The 16,515-nt window shown below is 41.2% G+C and overlaps 1 protein-coding gene across 1 annotated transcript in view; it reads right to left on the reverse strand.

Moving 5' to 3' along the window:
- LOC118292237 (CUB and sushi domain-containing protein 3) overlaps window positions 1–16,515 on the reverse strand; it is a 288,046-nt gene that overhangs the window by 61,213 nt on the left and 210,318 nt on the right. Inside the window, exons 17-26 of the mRNA XM_047330255.1 lie at window positions 16,264–16,402; window positions 15,079–15,266; window positions 14,489–14,677; window positions 11,198–11,314; window positions 10,425–10,640; window positions 8,089–8,277; window positions 4,569–4,669; window positions 4,248–4,316; window positions 3,935–4,091; window positions 2,271–2,462 (exon numbers count right to left, since the gene is read on the reverse strand). Coding sequence (XP_047186211.1) covers window positions 2,271–2,462; window positions 3,935–4,091; window positions 4,248–4,316; window positions 4,569–4,669; window positions 8,089–8,277; window positions 10,425–10,640; window positions 11,198–11,314; window positions 14,489–14,677; window positions 15,079–15,266; window positions 16,264–16,402 — 1,557 coding nt within the window. The remainder of the gene's footprint in view (window positions 1–2,270; window positions 2,463–3,934; window positions 4,092–4,247; window positions 4,317–4,568; window positions 4,670–8,088; window positions 8,278–10,424; window positions 10,641–11,197; window positions 11,315–14,488; window positions 14,678–15,078; window positions 15,267–16,263; window positions 16,403–16,515) is intronic.

The following is a 16,515-nucleotide window of genomic DNA, read 5'->3' on the forward strand; positions in this document are numbered from 1 at the left end:
CGTCCATGGCCCTGTTCAGAGCTATTATTATTATTAGCATGCGTCACGAGTGATCCGATCACGACAGCCCTGAGTACGTCTGTTCACAGCTGGCATTACAATGCGTCTCCACGTGTGTGTCCAGTGGCCACTTGTGATCAGATCTTACTTCCCCGCTCTATATGCAAATAAACATGTGCATCCTTTCGGTTCGCAAAGACCAAATGATGTTGTCTTTAGTCAGTCCAATTATACAGATGGGGTTTGTTGTCAATGTGTTTGTGTGTCTGTAAGAGCCAGAGAGAGAGAGAGAGATGGGACGGAAGGAGGGGCTGAGCTAATCAATGCACTGTACGCAGCTCCACTATGAAATTTTGAGATTTGACACATTTGGAATAGTAAAAAGAAATTGAAAATCAATATGAAGCCGCCAATGTTAATGTTGTGGCGTTGGCCACAAAATCCATGCAAGGCAAACACTGGGAAGTTTAAAAATACTCTCAGTTCATTATGAAACTGTTGCAGGTTAGAGGACGTTAGCTGAGTAGGCGCGCTCCTTCAATCTGGCCCAGGATGCATTTGTGTTCACACTGCTAAAAGAACGTGGCCATGTGGAAATATAGATCTTATGTGTGTCCTCAAAACGTCTTTGGTGCGTTCACATCTGTACCTGGAGCTGTCCAGTTGTGATCAAATCACCTGAGAAGGATGGTAAAACAGGGCCCATGGTAACTGTTTATCAAGGCCACTAGATCCACTAGGCGCAGCTCAGTAGCCACAAGCAGTGATTAAACGATCACCACGGAAACAAATGACTTAGAAAAAAAGGAGTGAACTCTCTTCCTCTGTGTCCCTCTGTCTTTCTCTCCCTCGCTCACGGGAAGAAAAGTGAAAAGGAAAAAAAAGACAAAGTTCTGGTACTGCATTTTCTCCCTACAGAAACCACCACACATTATATAACAGGAAATAATTTGCCCATCTCTCTTTGTCTCTCTTGGTTATATATTTTCACAATCTTCATCCCCTCTCTGCTTCTCCTCCCTCCCCATGTTTCTCCTCCCCCAGGCTCACCTCCCTTCATCACTGGAATACATTATCTTGGGTAATAGGAGCAATATTAAGAGTTGGGATTGGGGGGGAACGAGAGGAGGCAAAAGAGAAGGGAAAGGCAGAAAAGCAATGGGGTAAAGAGGAAACACTTTGAGTAATAATAAGAAGCAATATAATATTAAGACTGGAGGTTTGCTGAGGTCACAGTGTGTCACTGCTAAAATATAAAGTCAAAGAATATCAGGCAGTGGTTTTATGAGTCTTTCATTATTGATACTGAGAAGGAAAGAGTCTTAAGAGCTGAATCCAAAAATCTGAAATTTCCGAGGCAGCGATGAAGCAAGAAGGTGCTTAAAACATTGGGCTTGCTGTTATGCTTATAGCTCCCATCTTGGGCACAGCTGCTGCAGCCATTTTGTGCGTGGATCTGTATAGGCTTAGCATTTGTTTGGGTTTAATTAGAGAATGTAACCATTCAACCAAATATCTGTGAGAAGGAAATGAAAATCTCTCCAAATAAGCTTGACATAATATACAAATCAAAGCATTTGAGACACAACATACTAATATATTGATGTGAGTTGAGAATTGCATATCCAGAAGAACACAATTATTGGCCTGTCGACATTGATTTTTGGGACTGTGGTGTGGTTATGATTTCCCATGAGTTTGAAGCCCTTAAAAAATGAATTAGAGAGACAATGGTGTTGCAATGGAATATTCAGAAATATTTCGAAAGGGGATTTGCTGCCCAGTAGGTTTTATTGTTTCCTCAAAATAGCCCATGCTTTGATACAGTGGTCAGTAGCAAACTAAAAGTAGTTAAAATGTGTTTTTGAAGCAATACTAACAAAGACGTCCGCCGTTAGCCCTTTGTGGAGTAAAAATGACGAAAATATAGGTTAAAAACAGGGAGAGATAGGCAAACTGTAAAACAAAACGAGGTTGGATCTGTGTGTTTTTGTATGTGAGTGGGTACACAGCAGAGCCCGGGCGACCGTGAGGACAGTCTGAAGCACCAGAGATCACCGCAGAAAAGGAACGGATATACTGGGCAGCGGCAGTTCAGGTGGTAAAGCCCCCTGCGCAAAAAAAGACTGTCAAATCATTTTAGTGTGTGAAATAACGAGGAATTCCCGGAGGTGTTTCCAAAGGAAATCGCCTTCCATCATATTATTTACCAAAAGAGCTTTGGAGCGACTGCACTCCATCTCTTTAAGGACAGGCGGTTAGAGACATACCGATACAAGAAGGCAGAGGGTTGTCCCAGGCTCTCCTCTCGCCCGTCATGCACTTCAACGTAGAGGCTCCGTGCAGGGTGTATCCGGGCTCACATCTGTATGTGATGCTGCTCCCAGAGAAATGACCTTGGTCGTTGACCTTGAAGCCAAACTGAGGAACGCCCGGGTCCTCGCAGTGAGACAATTCAAAGCCTAGACAGAGGAAAGGGAGAGAAAGAGGAGGTTCTTTGAAGTGTGTACTTTTTAAAACACTCGCCGAGGGACGTCCGAGACCCGCAAGAGAAACCCGAATAAGTGTTCTTCAGATGCACAGCAACATTCCCTTAATATCTAGTATTCTGTTTACGAGCTTGCTAATATCACAGATCCCTCTCATCCCGATTTAATAAAAAAAAATAACTGAACAAAATATATGAGACATAACAATATTAGTGATATTGGAGCTTGTATACACCTTATCCAATTTTATGTTGTTCTTCACAGTCTGTCTATGATCAGTTTTTATGGTCATATTCAGAATATTCTGTTTATTCATGTGCATAATTTTGAAGCGCGGGATATGAAGAGGTGTATAAATAGCTTATCCCTCTTAGACTCCAACCAGGATTTGATCTTCGGGATTACCTGGAAGACAAGGTGCGCCAGGATTTGAGTCATCTCCTGGAAGACTGCAGTAGGCACATGCCTAAATCCTTTAAAAAGGTACGTTTACCATCCTGCAATCTGAGCACATCTGCCATCACCCTGACATCTGGTGTGAATGGCTGCCCATCTGAAATTGCTCTCTGTGTGTTAGACATGCTCTTCGAGTCATTGTCTTTTGTTTGTATGGAAAATTAACTTTTATATGCATCAGTATGGGAAAGTTGCGGTGCAGAGAAGTAGGCTAAGTGATGCTTCACTCTCCTCACACAGCAGAGACAATGCGACTTCAAAGCTTTATGCAAATGATCCTGCATGACTCCATTTATTCAATTAGATTTTTTAAATTCAGACTATGCATCGAAGAGGGTACTGACAAAAACTTTTCTTGACCTTTAACACCCCCGTCGTACGCTGAATTCAGAGCTCTCTGAAAACTTTGCTAATCTAACATGACACGTTTCAGTGGCGCAATTAATAATCCGTTATTTGATGCTTTCACAAATTGGAACCATTTAGAGTTTGATTGATTCAGCGAGTACGTTACATTCGTCAGGAATTAGAACAGCTGTCACACGGCATTTTTGTTTGCCGAACTGAAGCGATTCTGATAACGACTAGCTTTGGTCTCGTGTGCTGTCGTTTTCCATTCCCGTCATCTATAGTGCTCTTGTTGTAAGTCGTGTTAAACATGTGAAATGCCGTTATTATAATTCAATCTAAATAATATTTTAGAGCATGTGAGAATCATTGGAACATAGGCACATAGGATGAAATCCAAAAGATAGAGACTGAACTGTCATCTTACAAAATTACAGTCTATGTATATACTTCATTTTACATTCCAGTTTTTAAATGTATAAATGTTCTGAAACCACTTTTATTTAACACGACAAATCGATTTCTTTTAGACATTCTTGCTGGAAGTACAACTTCAGCATGGTAAGGGGCTTTTATTGAATAATGTAAAATGTCAATGTCAAAGGTTTGCTTCAGGTTAGCCATGCCAGCTGTAAACTTACTTGAATACACCAGCTTGAATCCTTCTCCCGTACTTTCCGAATCACTGTAAAACTCTAGCCAGAGATGGTTTGAAGTGGAAATGAGCGTCAGACCTAACATAGACGATCCTGTAAACGCTCCGAGAACATGGGCTGTGTTGTCTTTGCCGTCGTGAATCTGTCAACAACAACAACAACAACAGTTCAATGCATCTACGATGCAAATTCAGGAGGACTAGCAATGAGCAAAGTTTTGTAGATCCTCACTGACACCGACACCAGACAGAGAGGTGACAGAAGAACCACAAATGTGTGTGTTAACATGTGTGTTCACCTTGAGTATATCCCCTTGGGCCAGATGAAAGGTTCTCGCAGAGATGTTGATGCCTTTCCCAGCCTGCACCTGAGGGTCCACATGAAATTCAAAAATAGATTTATTGACAATGTAGCCGACAAAATGAATTCAAAGAGGTTTCAATGCTGCTAATAAATTCGACCAGCTTTCATAAAACCTTTTACATTGGTCTCAGCTTGGGACATAGTGAGTCTCTGTTACCTTCTCTTAAACAACGGGGAGCCAGAATGAGGTGCACTTGCTTTTACTCAGCAAAAAAGGCATATTTGAGGTAAATCAAAAGATGTACAGATTTATTACCTGGATGCTATAGATGCACTCGTGGTTGTTGTCGTAGTTCATTGGATAGTTTGGCGAGAGAAGGATCCCTTCATTGTTTATAACTGAAGAACCACACTCCGCTGATGACAAACACAGAAACGAGAGATAATTCAAACATAGACAGTATGAACACATGGTTGTGAATCATAAAGAGTGATGTGGTGTGACTATATGGGGAAAGGGTCAGGACTTGGTAGTAAGCTAGGGCTAGAATTAGGTGTAGGGTTGGGGTGAGGCCAGGGTAAGGGGTCTAGGGAAAGCACTGTGTCCTAACAACTACAGAAGGACTAGTATGTGTGTAAGTGTGTGTGCATGACAGTCATTTAACAACCCCTCTAAACAGCTGTATCGTCAACCATCCACTCCTGTCGCAGGGAACGGTCTGGTAGTAAAATTCCGAAACCAATTTACCAAAAGAGATCGCTCTGTGTACGTCTCACATGTGCCCTCTTTATCTACAGTATCTATGTCCCTTTCCTCTTTTTCTCTCACTCTCTGTATCGCTCTCCGCCCTCTCTATGTCTCTGCTGGTGTAATAGCCATATTACAGCTGCCATATCGTCAATAAATCACGCTGCTAGAGATTCCATTTAGAAAATTACCTCTTCTCCCTCTCCTCTTTAACTCCCTCTCTCTTGATCCTTCTCCCTCTCTCTGAATAGTGGCCCCCTTTTTACCCTCCACTACTCTGATCAACCTTCGTCTTCCACTTCCCATGAATCCCACAGCAATTCCTAAATGCTGTCCCTTAACAAATGTGCGTCAGTAAAATACGCGATAATGTGCAGAAATAATAGTTGAGCGGAAAAATAAAAGATCTGCTTTCTGAAAAGGAAGAGACATCTATTTGATTCCACTCCAACTCCTTTGTGTAAGATCTGCTACCGCCTTGTGTAAAACCTCAAACGCAGGCAACCAGAGCGACACTTTCAAGCTGTAAAGTACATCATTTAGTTAATTAAAATCATAAAACAAAACACCTCCCATTTGTTTTCTACGTGATTGGTGTACTTAACTTCATAGAGGCGGCAACAAAAGCGACCAAACAATCAAAAGTTTGCATAGCAAAGATACGAAAATAGCACATGGGAGGTGTTCACATTTTCCCTTTCCTCTCCTCTTTGCTCTTCCTCTGTGATGTGCACCACATCATGCAGCAATGCAACACAGCATACAGGAACTAAATATAGCAAACTGCTCCAATGCCGTTCAACACCAGCGTGCAAATCCAGCACCCTTTTGCGTTATCAGTCTTTGCACGTTGAAGAGCAAACGATGCAAAGACGTAAACGCTGTCTCCGCAAACATCACGCAAAGCTGAAAATAAATGTGGCTTTGTACGATATTCTCTACACCGAATCTGCTCTTTAACTACATGTCTATCATGCTGCACCCGTATAGTCCCACACCTCTCACAGTGTTGCGGAAAACAATCCCGCAAAAACGACTGCGGTGCTTTTATTGTTGCCCTTTATTGATTCTGCCTTTGTGCTCAAATCAACCCAAATTTCTTTCTTACAAAGACCCTGAAGTAATCAGTACACAGTACTAATCCTCATAGGTGAACTCAGGGTTTACATAAGACTTAGTCTACTGAGAGACAGATGGTAGGCCCATCATATGGCCGAAGAGCAATTTAGTAGAAGCTAATTTTTAAATCCAGGTGAGAGATATTGCACGGTTCTCTGCAATTTGAATTTCACTTCATGTTGTATCGACATGAGTCTTTTTGTTTGCTGCTTGCATGTGGCATGTATCTACACCTAATGCTCATTTTGTCACTTCACAAAAACTCGACTGTTTTCGACCAGATCTGGTTATTGCAGGAGATGTAAATTCATCACCTCAAGTTACAGGACGGAAATAATCAATATAACACCTTCTTAGAATGAACAAATCTTACTTTGGTATTTTCTTGCATCCAAGGTATTATGCAGTCTGATATTACATTCTGTTTCAGAGATTTTTTTTATCACGCCAGTTCATTCAACCTGTTTTGAAAAACAGCATCTGGGATACATCCTAAAAGTGTATTGTTGAAAAATTTCAGGAACCATATTTCTGAGAAAGTCCTTGATAGTAAAACTTATGATGACAGGAGGGTGAACAGGCCAAAACACTGAACAAAAATATGGGGCTTTTAAGAAGACTGTTGCCTGTGGAAGTCCGTCTTAGTTCAGAGTCATTTTAGTTCCGTGTGGAACAGGCATCCCAGGTCTTGCATCAGACGCAGGCTATTAAAGAACCCAGAATAACCTGGACGTCATGACCGAAACAAGACACCCCCCCAACAGACCAGCTTCTGGAGATTTAACATAGAGGCCTGGTGGATTGACTGGACACAAGGCAAATGGAAGCAAACAACCAAAATCTCCAAAGAATGGAAGGACTCATATCTGATTAATATTTGAATGTTACTTCCCTCAAAGAAAAAACATGAAAGGACTATAATTACCACCATGGCCCATTCCTCACACCATGGACTTGCAAAGGCACTCACGCAAAAACCCTGTATTCCTCCCACTTTCCTTTCACTCACTGCTTAGGGTGGTTTAAGAAGACAGACAGACCCACTTTGCACATCTCTCCCTTTCCTCCCTTTTGCCCTATTTACTTTCTTCTTCCTATCTCACCTTTTGGTGTTTTGCACTTCTTTTTTATTCTTTGTGTCTGTGTCCTTAGCTTTATCCCGAAGCAAAATCGACAGCAAGTTGAACCAGATGAACACTGACTTTGAAGTTTGTATTGACAATGTTCTCATTTCTTATTTTAACCATTACCACCACTTAGCTTTAATGTCTTCTTTAGTTTTTGTCCTCAATGGCAATTTCTTCAATAAGTTTCTCAGCAAAGTATAGTCATTAGTGTTAGTCAGCACCTTCTTCCACCACCGCCAACCCGTAAAAAATATGCCGGCTGCACAGCTGAGAAAGCTGGCAAAGGTTCTGTCGCCACGCAACCAATGACACCTCTGGGGAAAAGATGTCAGGTTACTGGCCCAACATTGCTCATTTCATCTCTTGGTTATGATTGTTCCCTTGTTCCAATTAGTTATCAGTTGTTGCATTTATTCCATGTCACCAGATAATAGTTAATAAACGGTCTTTCAATTGGACCCAGTTGTGACCTGTGTTACTTTGACGTCCAGAACTGAGATCAATTGAATCAGAAGTCAAGGCTTTTTTTTAAGGCCAATAGAATTGCTCCAATAGGAGCTGGTGTCCTCTTTAAGAGTGCATATTCAATTCTGCCATAACGCTACAACTGTATTAAAAAAAACAAATTTCAAAAGTTGAAAAAAATTGAAAAATCAATGACATGAGACAGATTAAACTTTAAAATCGACTTTCCATGCTCCATTTCCTTCAGAACATATTACATGGTATTCATATGTAATGATAACAAATTCTTTCACACCTCTCGAAACTTTCATTTCATTACCTCTGAAGTGTGACATTGCTGTCACACATATAACTACAACAGTAATATGACCGCATACCGACACATCTTGGCAGAGGAGCACTCCACATTCTCCGTCCCCCGCCCAAGCAGATCAACTCTGGCGCCCCCTCTAGGCGGTAGCCCATATTGCAGGAAAAAGACAGCGTGTCACCGATGCCGAAACTGAAGCCGTTTCTCCTGCTGAACCGAGGCATCCCAGGGTCCTCGCATGGCTCCAAAGTATATTCTGCAGAAAGAACATTGAAAATTAAATATATAACAAATACACAAATTCCACAAATTATATAAATGGTTCAACACTGTGAAACCTTCTGACTGAAAACTAGGGTGATAGATAGTGGGCCGATCTACCATGTACGTACATACAGTAGACTTAAGTCATGCCCTAAAACCATTTCAGGGAATAGAAATACATTTTAAATGTGTAAATTAAAGATAAGTGCAAAAGTAAGTGAAAAATGTGTGTGCAGAAGCCCTTTTCAATAATTCAGTAGCTCTTGCGATTAGAATAAAGTCCAGTTAAATATTATCTAAAATTAAGAACTTATAAGAATTTGAGCACTAGTTTGAAGTCTGAGTTGATTCCACCATGTCCTGATTTGAACTTGATGATTTTTTTTCTTCTTCAGGGAGCTATGACCGATCATGTGCTTGTATTTCAGAGTAAGCGGCGATATGATACAATTGGAAAGTCACATCTCTGACGACACCTCCCATGTGGTACATTCAGCATATTCAGAATCAGCTTATGCCATCTGGGAGGCGGTACAACGATTCAAGTGCACCTTTTATTCCTAAGTCATGAGACAATGTAAAAAGGGCAGTTAGGCAAAGGATCTTGATTTATGAGTGGCAGATGTAGCTCTGGACTTTGTCTTAATCATGCCACTTAATTGTCCTTTTGAAAGAGGGCGATGGTAAAGTGACACAACTATGGATCGGGACAGCACTTGTGACATGCACACTTTTAGAACACCACCGATAAGGCTATGATGAATCCATCTCCATCTCATTTTTTCCTACTTTTGTATTAATATAGATTCCTACTGACGTGCCATAAAACATTACAACATTTTTATTCTTGGAAAATCATAAACATGTTTTTAGTTTTTTTTGATTTTGACATGGAAACAAGAAAAAAAAGGAAATGCGAACTAACAAATAAGTACGTAAAAATAAAGATGCAAAGTTTACATGTTTTTTTCTCAAACATTTAAATCCACTATAACTTTGTAAAACTGCTCCAAAGAGCCATTGAGAGCTAAAGTTTTAGAAAGAAAGTGGACAGTGTCCAGTCATAGCTGCTGTTGGTTCCACTCCACTTAAACAGATATTGTTTAAATCTCAAATCACACCTTGATGGCATTGTGACACAGTTGCTTGGTTCTGCTGGATTTCAGTGCAGGTTTTGACACTGTTGATCACTGTATGCTGACTGATACAATCATATAGTCAGTGAGTATCGGGTATCTCTGGGTCAATGCTGCAGACCCTTGTGACTTGTGGGAGAAAAAAAACAACCCCTCACAGTCAATACATCAGGATTCAACAGTGAAACAGTTGGTTAAACTTTCAAGGCATTTTGGAGGCAGAAGTTCGAAGTTCTTGGGGCTGTTTGCCTGCATTGCACAATACAAAACTTTTTCTATCACGTTGTCCATCCCATGAATATGTAATGAGGGTACGTTAAATAACAGAAAGGCCTCTCTGTTTATTTCAATACAGTCCAATTTCCCCCACACACTATATCCTCAAAAAATCATAAAACAACTCAATCAACTTCTTGTTTTATTTTTCAATAAAAATTATTAGTCTTTAAAATGAATCAGACTGTGCTTTCGTGACTGTGATCCGTCACATCCTAAGACCTGTGAGACCTTCAAAAGGCGACGGCTCACATTTTAAAATCAATATTCTTATCTACTTTTATCATTGCGAAGCATTCTGTGATAAGGTGCTGTATGAGTGGACTTAACAACATTTCTTCAGTAACTTTTCAACTCGAAGGGAAGCGATGACAGATCATTTACCACAATACACTTTAAGAGTCAATGATTGTCTCTGTCTGGGAAGAAATGTTGCTCCGCTTTCTTATCTTTAAAGAGAGGCTATTATTTCACTTTGGTGTCTTGGATCCTTCTCGTATCAGTTTCTAGGCTGATCCTGTGCAAAATTTTCCTGATTGGTGTTATCACTTTCACAAAGCCTGGTTTCGATTGAAAAAAAAAACTTTCCATTGTTCGACCGTTTCAAACTGATTATTTCCTCTGAATGCGATTTAAGAGAGAATGTCAACTTTTTGAAATGACTGAAGTGATGATGGATTAAATCAAGATTGCAAAGTAACAACATGACTATTAGTGAGTAAATTACCAGAGAAAGTTATGTTGAAGCCCTCATACGAAATGGAAAAGTCAGAAATGAATCGTAGCTGAGCTTTGAAGTTGCCATAGAGACCAGCATTGATGTTGCTAGGCAACTCGTTGCCAGTCAGGCGTGCCAGTGGTTGCAGGAAACTCGCGTTCTCGGTAACCAAGAGGTAATCGTGTTGGTCCTCCAGATGAAAAGAATTGAACTGAAACTGGACACCTGTTTGACACACACACACACACACACACACACACACACACACACACACACACACACACACACACACACACACACACACACACACACACACACACACACACACACACACACACACACACACAAACACACACACACACACACACACACACACACACACACACACACACACACACACACACACACACACACATTTGAGAGAATCTTTAAGTCTCAGTAGGCATTAATACCTACAATTATAATCTGTATGAATCATTTTACATTGTGATCACATCACACATTTAAAATTGCAAATATTACAACAGGGTAAAAAAACTATATAAAACACGTTGTAACTATTGTAACTATATCATAATCTACAAGAGTGTTGTTTTCAACCAAATTTATCTACATTTTTTGAGTATCACTGGGCAACTTATAATGCTCTTCTGAATTTAGCTACAAAGCAGAGACATTACTGAAAAAGAATTAATGCAAGTTGCAAGTTTGTCATGTTATTACAGCGGTAGCTGCACTGTGTGCCTGCTCCTTGCTATAGTGAATCTGTGCGCGTCTCTTGCCTTTCCCGTGGCTGACTTCAACAGTCCAGGTACAGTTGAGAGATGAAGGGTAGCTGTCTGGATAGCCGGGACTAAGGATGGTACCCCAGGGACCCCTTACATCTCCGCCACAGAGAGCTGGATAGATTGAGAGAGACAGAGCGTGGGGGGGAGGGAGAGAGGGAGAGGGAGGGAGGGAGGGAGGGGGGGAGAGGGAGAGAGGGCGATATATGTAGAGAAAGGGAGAAGGTTAGCATCAGATTGTTGATACCTAAAACAGATAATGTTCCCCTGTGGACCTCTAATACTGCTACTAAACACATGCCCACACACAAATGCTATGAGAGAATACGAGAGAGAGAGAGAGAGAGAGAGAGAGAGAGAGAGAGAGGTCAGATTGTACTGAGAGTTGCAACATTTGTGTAAAGTCGTGGGGACGTTGGGGAATTACTTGTTTAAGTTAGATTTTTTTTTTGCAAATTTCACACCCTCCACATCTTAGTGACTTCTCATAATGTGTCTTCAACAGCATTACTGACCATAATATGATTCAATGATTGCGTTTAAGTGCACAGGCTTTCATTCTGTGTGGTGTTGATTGTTCGAAATTGGAAATAAAGTCCAAGTATGTAGTTCTTTCCAGCAGCAAAAAACAAACAAACAACAACACCTAGTTCTGCATGAAACAACAAATCGGACAATAATTGTTTATTTTGCTGAGGAGTGAGATTTTAAAGCTTTTCGGCAGATTTTGTTGCTCGGGGACGGTACGTCTCTCAGCTTGTTCTGGGGCAGGAAACCAGTATGAAATAGAACTTGAAAATAAATGCTTGAAGATTTTTTGAGCTTGTTTTTCCAAAAGAAAATTATGCTGTGCGATAGCTGTTACTGCACACCATTAACCAGAACCGTGAGGCAATACAGACGTTTTTAGGGACAACTTTTTCCATTTTGAAGCTCACAGTATGGCCCCAGGGCGAGCCTGAAAGTTCTGCACACGGTTCAACTCCGCACATTGTAATGCAGGATAAGACCTGCGCTGGCACAGAGATGCTCAGAGCTGAGACCAGGTCCTCGGAAAAGCTCAGGAAAAATCTGTTGCTCATTCTATGCATAGTAATGCACGCATGTATTGCGGGGTGCTTCATTTCCTGCTCGCTCCAGTTGGTTCATCTTACAGTCGGGCGACTGGCCTGTCATTTCCTCTTACAATACACCGATAAAATGCCATAACATTACCTCAAAAGTGCAACGGTGGCAGAGCAGCAGTGAGAAGGTCAGACCTGAAAGTTCTGCTGAAGTTTCCTCAAGTGGGACACTCTACCAAAACCACCGACTCTGAGAACTGTAACCCAAAATAAACTCTGTAGAGACCACTCCTGGTGCTGAATATAACCACATGGAATGCACGACTCAAACATTGATAATGTACACAAACCACAACAGGATCTTGGCATCTTCAAACTCAACCGCCATGTTTTTTCCCCACAACATCAGCTTCCCCCTAAACAATGGTGAGGACTGATGTATATCCAAACAAATACAGACGCGCCCAGCCTGACAGGGACCTGTGCACAGAGGCTTGCATGCACACACACGGTGCAATTAATCATTCATACTTTTCTGCCAGAAAACCTCTTAATGTTGAATGTGCAGCAATGGGAGAAATTTAAAACACTGTAATACAGTACATCTATTTGTCTGGCATTTTCCACCACTTTCTCTCTATCTTTCTCATTCTCTCTATCCGTCTATCTTTCCTTTTTCTCCACCACTGCACCCCGGAGGTCACTGTACCCTTTCTCTCTTTCTCCCCAGGTGGCTGAATGAAGTGTTGTTGAGTGATTCCACTTCAAAAATGGTTTGACAAAAATAATTTGAATGTTACTTTATCTAATTTTACCAACATTCATACAACTGGTTAGGATTCCTCAGGCTTACATTCAATCTAATTTGTTTTTGTTAAAACATAATCACATTTTTTATTATTTTTTGGCTATTGTGATAATCTTGACACCATGTTGTATACTACATACTGTAATATGTCGGAGTGCCGCTTATTTCCATCTCCCTCAATAGGCAGTAGGAGCAATGTTTGATTTGTGCTACATTTTCCAGGGCTGACTCAGCTGGTGCTGTTTACTGTGAACCAGCTGTCAATCATCACGCTCGGCCATTTCATAGCAACCGCAGCAGCAAACACTTCCTATACCTGTGTGGTACATACAGTGCTGTGTAAACACAGCTTAATGGCAGTCAGCACATAAATTCCAGGCAGTGTGCTTGATGTTTATATGTTCAAACTGCCTCGGAGGAAAATCTTACCAATCCCAGGAACGGTGCAATTCAAATGTGGTTAACAAGCGAATGAGTCGACAAGCTGAACCAAACAAACAACCACAAAACTGATGCGGCACTGCCGCATCTGTCTTTCCTCCTTCGTATTCTGCTCCTCCTCTCCTCTCTCAGAGAGAGAGAGAGAGAGGGAGAGAGAGAGCGACCCCCACACTTCCCTCACTCCTTGATTTGAAAGAGAAGAGAGAGGAGGTGACAGCCGACACAGGCTCTCGCCAACCTCACCTCAAACCTTCCTGTGTTCACAGTTCACACAGGAGAGAGGGTGACAGGAGGCCCATGGATAAAAGCACCACACTGACATGGAGGCACGCACAAACACACACACACACATACGTGTGTTGGAATACAGTATACATGCGCAGACACACACACACACACAATGTTCAGTACATGGTCAGAGATCTTCTCCTCAAATCATCCCCCATCAGCCAAAGCAGCCGTAACTACGTACACCCAGTATACGTTTATGTGTCCATGTGACTAGACATATGTGTGTGTGTGTGTGTGTGTGTGTATGGATCTTTTTCCACACACCCTAGCTTTTTGGGGGCTGCTGATGAATTAGATATTCTGTTTCAGTCTCAAAAATAGAAGTATAATCATTTTTGTGAACTTATCCTTAGATTTAATCTTTAAAAAAAAAATGTTCTTCCCTTTTATGTCTGATACGTTTTTATTGTAATTTCAAAAGCAGAAAATTCATTTTATGACAAAACAGCTCATTTGTACTGTAAAATATCACCATTAGCAGGGCTGCAGTCATGTTGACCTTGGACAAAAAATAAAGTATAATGTAAAGCAGAGATTAACTACAAAGTACTGTACATTGCTTGTAGTGTTACCTAATGATGAAGAAGGACGTGTCAAAATTCCAAATAAACCTCTTTTTCTGTTTTCCACGCAGTGAATCACGGCTTGTCAACCAACTCAGGCACTCTTTTTTGAGATATTTACCGTCACATGTAGGCAAAGGGTGGCTCCACCAGTGGTTCTTCTCACATACGAGCGGCTCTTCGTGGCTGAGTCTGTAGCCCGAATCGCAACCAAATGACACCGTGGACCCAATGGAGAAATCCTGCCCGTACCGGATACCATTGACGGGGATACCAGGGTCCAGACATGAGTAGCTGTCCACCGTGACACCTGTAGAAAAAAACCAATGATTTGATTTTCTTAATGATATGCACATACACTTTAACTGTGCAGACCTGCAAATTCTAAAAGGCAGAAAAAAGGTCGAAGGCTCCACATATAGGATCGTTCTGTACAATCATTACATTTACAAGTCATGACTTCCAATGAGACCAACTTGTAAAACTGTATCTAGAACGCTGTGATGTTGTGGCCCGCTGTGTGTATGCACTGTGTGAGACAAACTGTGAAAATGTATTTCTGCAAAAAATATACATAGTTTTGGCAGTTTTAGTCAGCATACAGATACATTTTATATATTATTTGCATGTTATCATTCAGATCTGTAGAAGACATTGACATGAATATGAATGTGTATATGCATGCACATGCTGTGTTTGTCTCTCACTTACTTTCATATAATATTTTGAAGCCAGCGTTCGATCGGCTGTTGTCGGTGGTAAACAGCAGATAAAGAAAGTTGCTGCTGCTGAACAGGAACTGGGGCACCTGGGTGCCATTAAAGGAGCCAACCAGAGGAGACAGGAGGTTTGGCCCGTCATGGATCTCAAGGAAGTCATAACCTAACTCCGTCTGGAACCTGTGGAACACAAACATAATAAAAAATAGTCATTTTCTTGATCATTACGTTTATGCTGCTAATAATTTTGTCAACTTGATCAAACCCTGAGGCCTTCGCATTGAATTCAAAGCAATAAAGGCAAGGTGAAAACGGGTAAAAGTTCATGCTTATGATCTTCACATTATGCTATGTCTGTTTGTTGCATTCTTGACAAAACACAGAGTGTGTCAAGGCAATGCTGAAGTCAATACTGTTGCTTCAGTGTATTTCTCTGTTTTTATTTTCAATTGGGAAGGTTCACATGGTCACCTCAGGGCTGAATCTCTTTGCTGACCAGTTTCTCCTTGAGATCCCCATAAATCTGCATTGTACAGCTTCAAAGTAGTGGTTATCTATCAAGAGATGATCCCAGCTTTAGCACTCAGACAGAGCAGAACTCTGCCAGAGGCTGAGCGGCTTTGCCCCTATCTCACAATGGTGAAGAGTCCTTCACAAAGAATGTCTCCCAAAATGTACCAAATATATCTTTGATTGAAGAGTGATGCCAATCCAGCCATAAGAGTTAACTTGACAACAGCCAATTCTATCCAATGACATAACCACCTTGTTAAGAGTTAGCATGCTGAAGGAGGTAGTAGTAAGAGGTTCCTGTCTTCCAAACCCCTCTACCGGTTGTTGAGCAAATCTTGTTATAAGAACCTCACAATACAATAAATGTGAACCAGATGCTCAAAACAATGAAAAAAATGATTTAAAGACACAATTATCACCAGTTCAAAGCTCGGAGAACACTAACATTCTCATCCTTCCTGATCAACACACAAATCCCAATATGTATGATACAGCCTATAGAATTCAATAAGTTATTGTGGTAAATCCCCATGAAGTTAAGTTTTGTGACTGTTTCCTTGTCAGGAGCAACAGGTGGTGATCCTGATCAATCTGTACACTTCTGCTTGTTCGAAGCTCCGAGAGCTTTCACAACATGCAGGATGAAAAGAATTATGCCACCCACCTGTCAAATGTGATTTTGATGGAGCGTCCGGGCTCTGATTCAATCACCCACTCACAGCTAAGGGAGTCTTTGTAGTAACCAGGCCACCCAGGAGACAAAATCACTCCACTCGGGGCTGAATAGTGGCCTCCACATGGGGCTGGGGGAGAACGGCAAGGTATAGAGGACACAAATAAAAGGGAAGAAGAATTTGATTTGTATCATCTAAGTCTAGTGTCAGCCCTAAGTGAAGTGCAAATTGAGGAGAGGGCG

The sequence above is a fragment of the Scophthalmus maximus genome, chromosome 22 (genome assembly GCF_022379125.1).
Source record: "Scophthalmus maximus strain ysfricsl-2021 chromosome 22, ASM2237912v1, whole genome shotgun sequence".
NCBI lineage: Eukaryota > Metazoa > Chordata > Actinopteri > Pleuronectiformes > Scophthalmidae > Scophthalmus > Scophthalmus maximus.